Source organism: Mesitornis unicolor, unplaced genomic scaffold (assembly GCF_000695765.1).
Source record: "Mesitornis unicolor isolate BGI_N332 unplaced genomic scaffold, ASM69576v1 scaffold32061, whole genome shotgun sequence".
NCBI lineage: Eukaryota > Metazoa > Chordata > Aves > Mesitornithiformes > Mesitornithidae > Mesitornis > Mesitornis unicolor.
The window spans coordinates 4,587-4,824 of NW_010164966.1; the positions used below are offsets into that span (position 1 = coordinate 4,587).

At 67.2% G+C, this 238-nt stretch overlaps 1 protein-coding gene across 1 annotated transcript in view; it reads right to left on the bottom strand.

The window, feature by feature from the left end:
• RASAL1 (RAS protein activator like 1 (GAP1 like)) overlaps positions 1-130 on the bottom strand; it is a gene marked incomplete at both ends in the record, with an annotated part of 4,698 nt that extends 4,568 nt beyond the window's left edge. The window contains one exon of the mRNA XM_010194486.1: positions 74-130. Within this exon, the coding sequence (XP_010192788.1) occupies positions 74-130 (57 nt within the window). The remainder of the gene's footprint in view (positions 1-73) is intronic.
• Positions 131-238: the final 108 nt, after the last annotated feature.

The following is a 238-nucleotide window of genomic DNA, read 5'->3' on the forward strand; positions in this document are numbered from 1 at the left end:
ATGGCTGCCCCCCCAGGGACAGCACCCATCCCCTCTGTCCCCTCCCCAAGGTGGCACAGTGTCCCCCCCTTACCTGGCCACCATTTCGTTGTCCACCTTGACCACACAGTAGGGATCGCTGGAGCCAGACCTGGGAGGGGGTATGTGGGTGCTTGGGGTCAGCCGCCCCACCTGTGGGTCCCCCCCTGCTGGGGGGTCTCAAGGGGTGCCAGCCCCGAGGGTGAGATGAGTTGCCGGG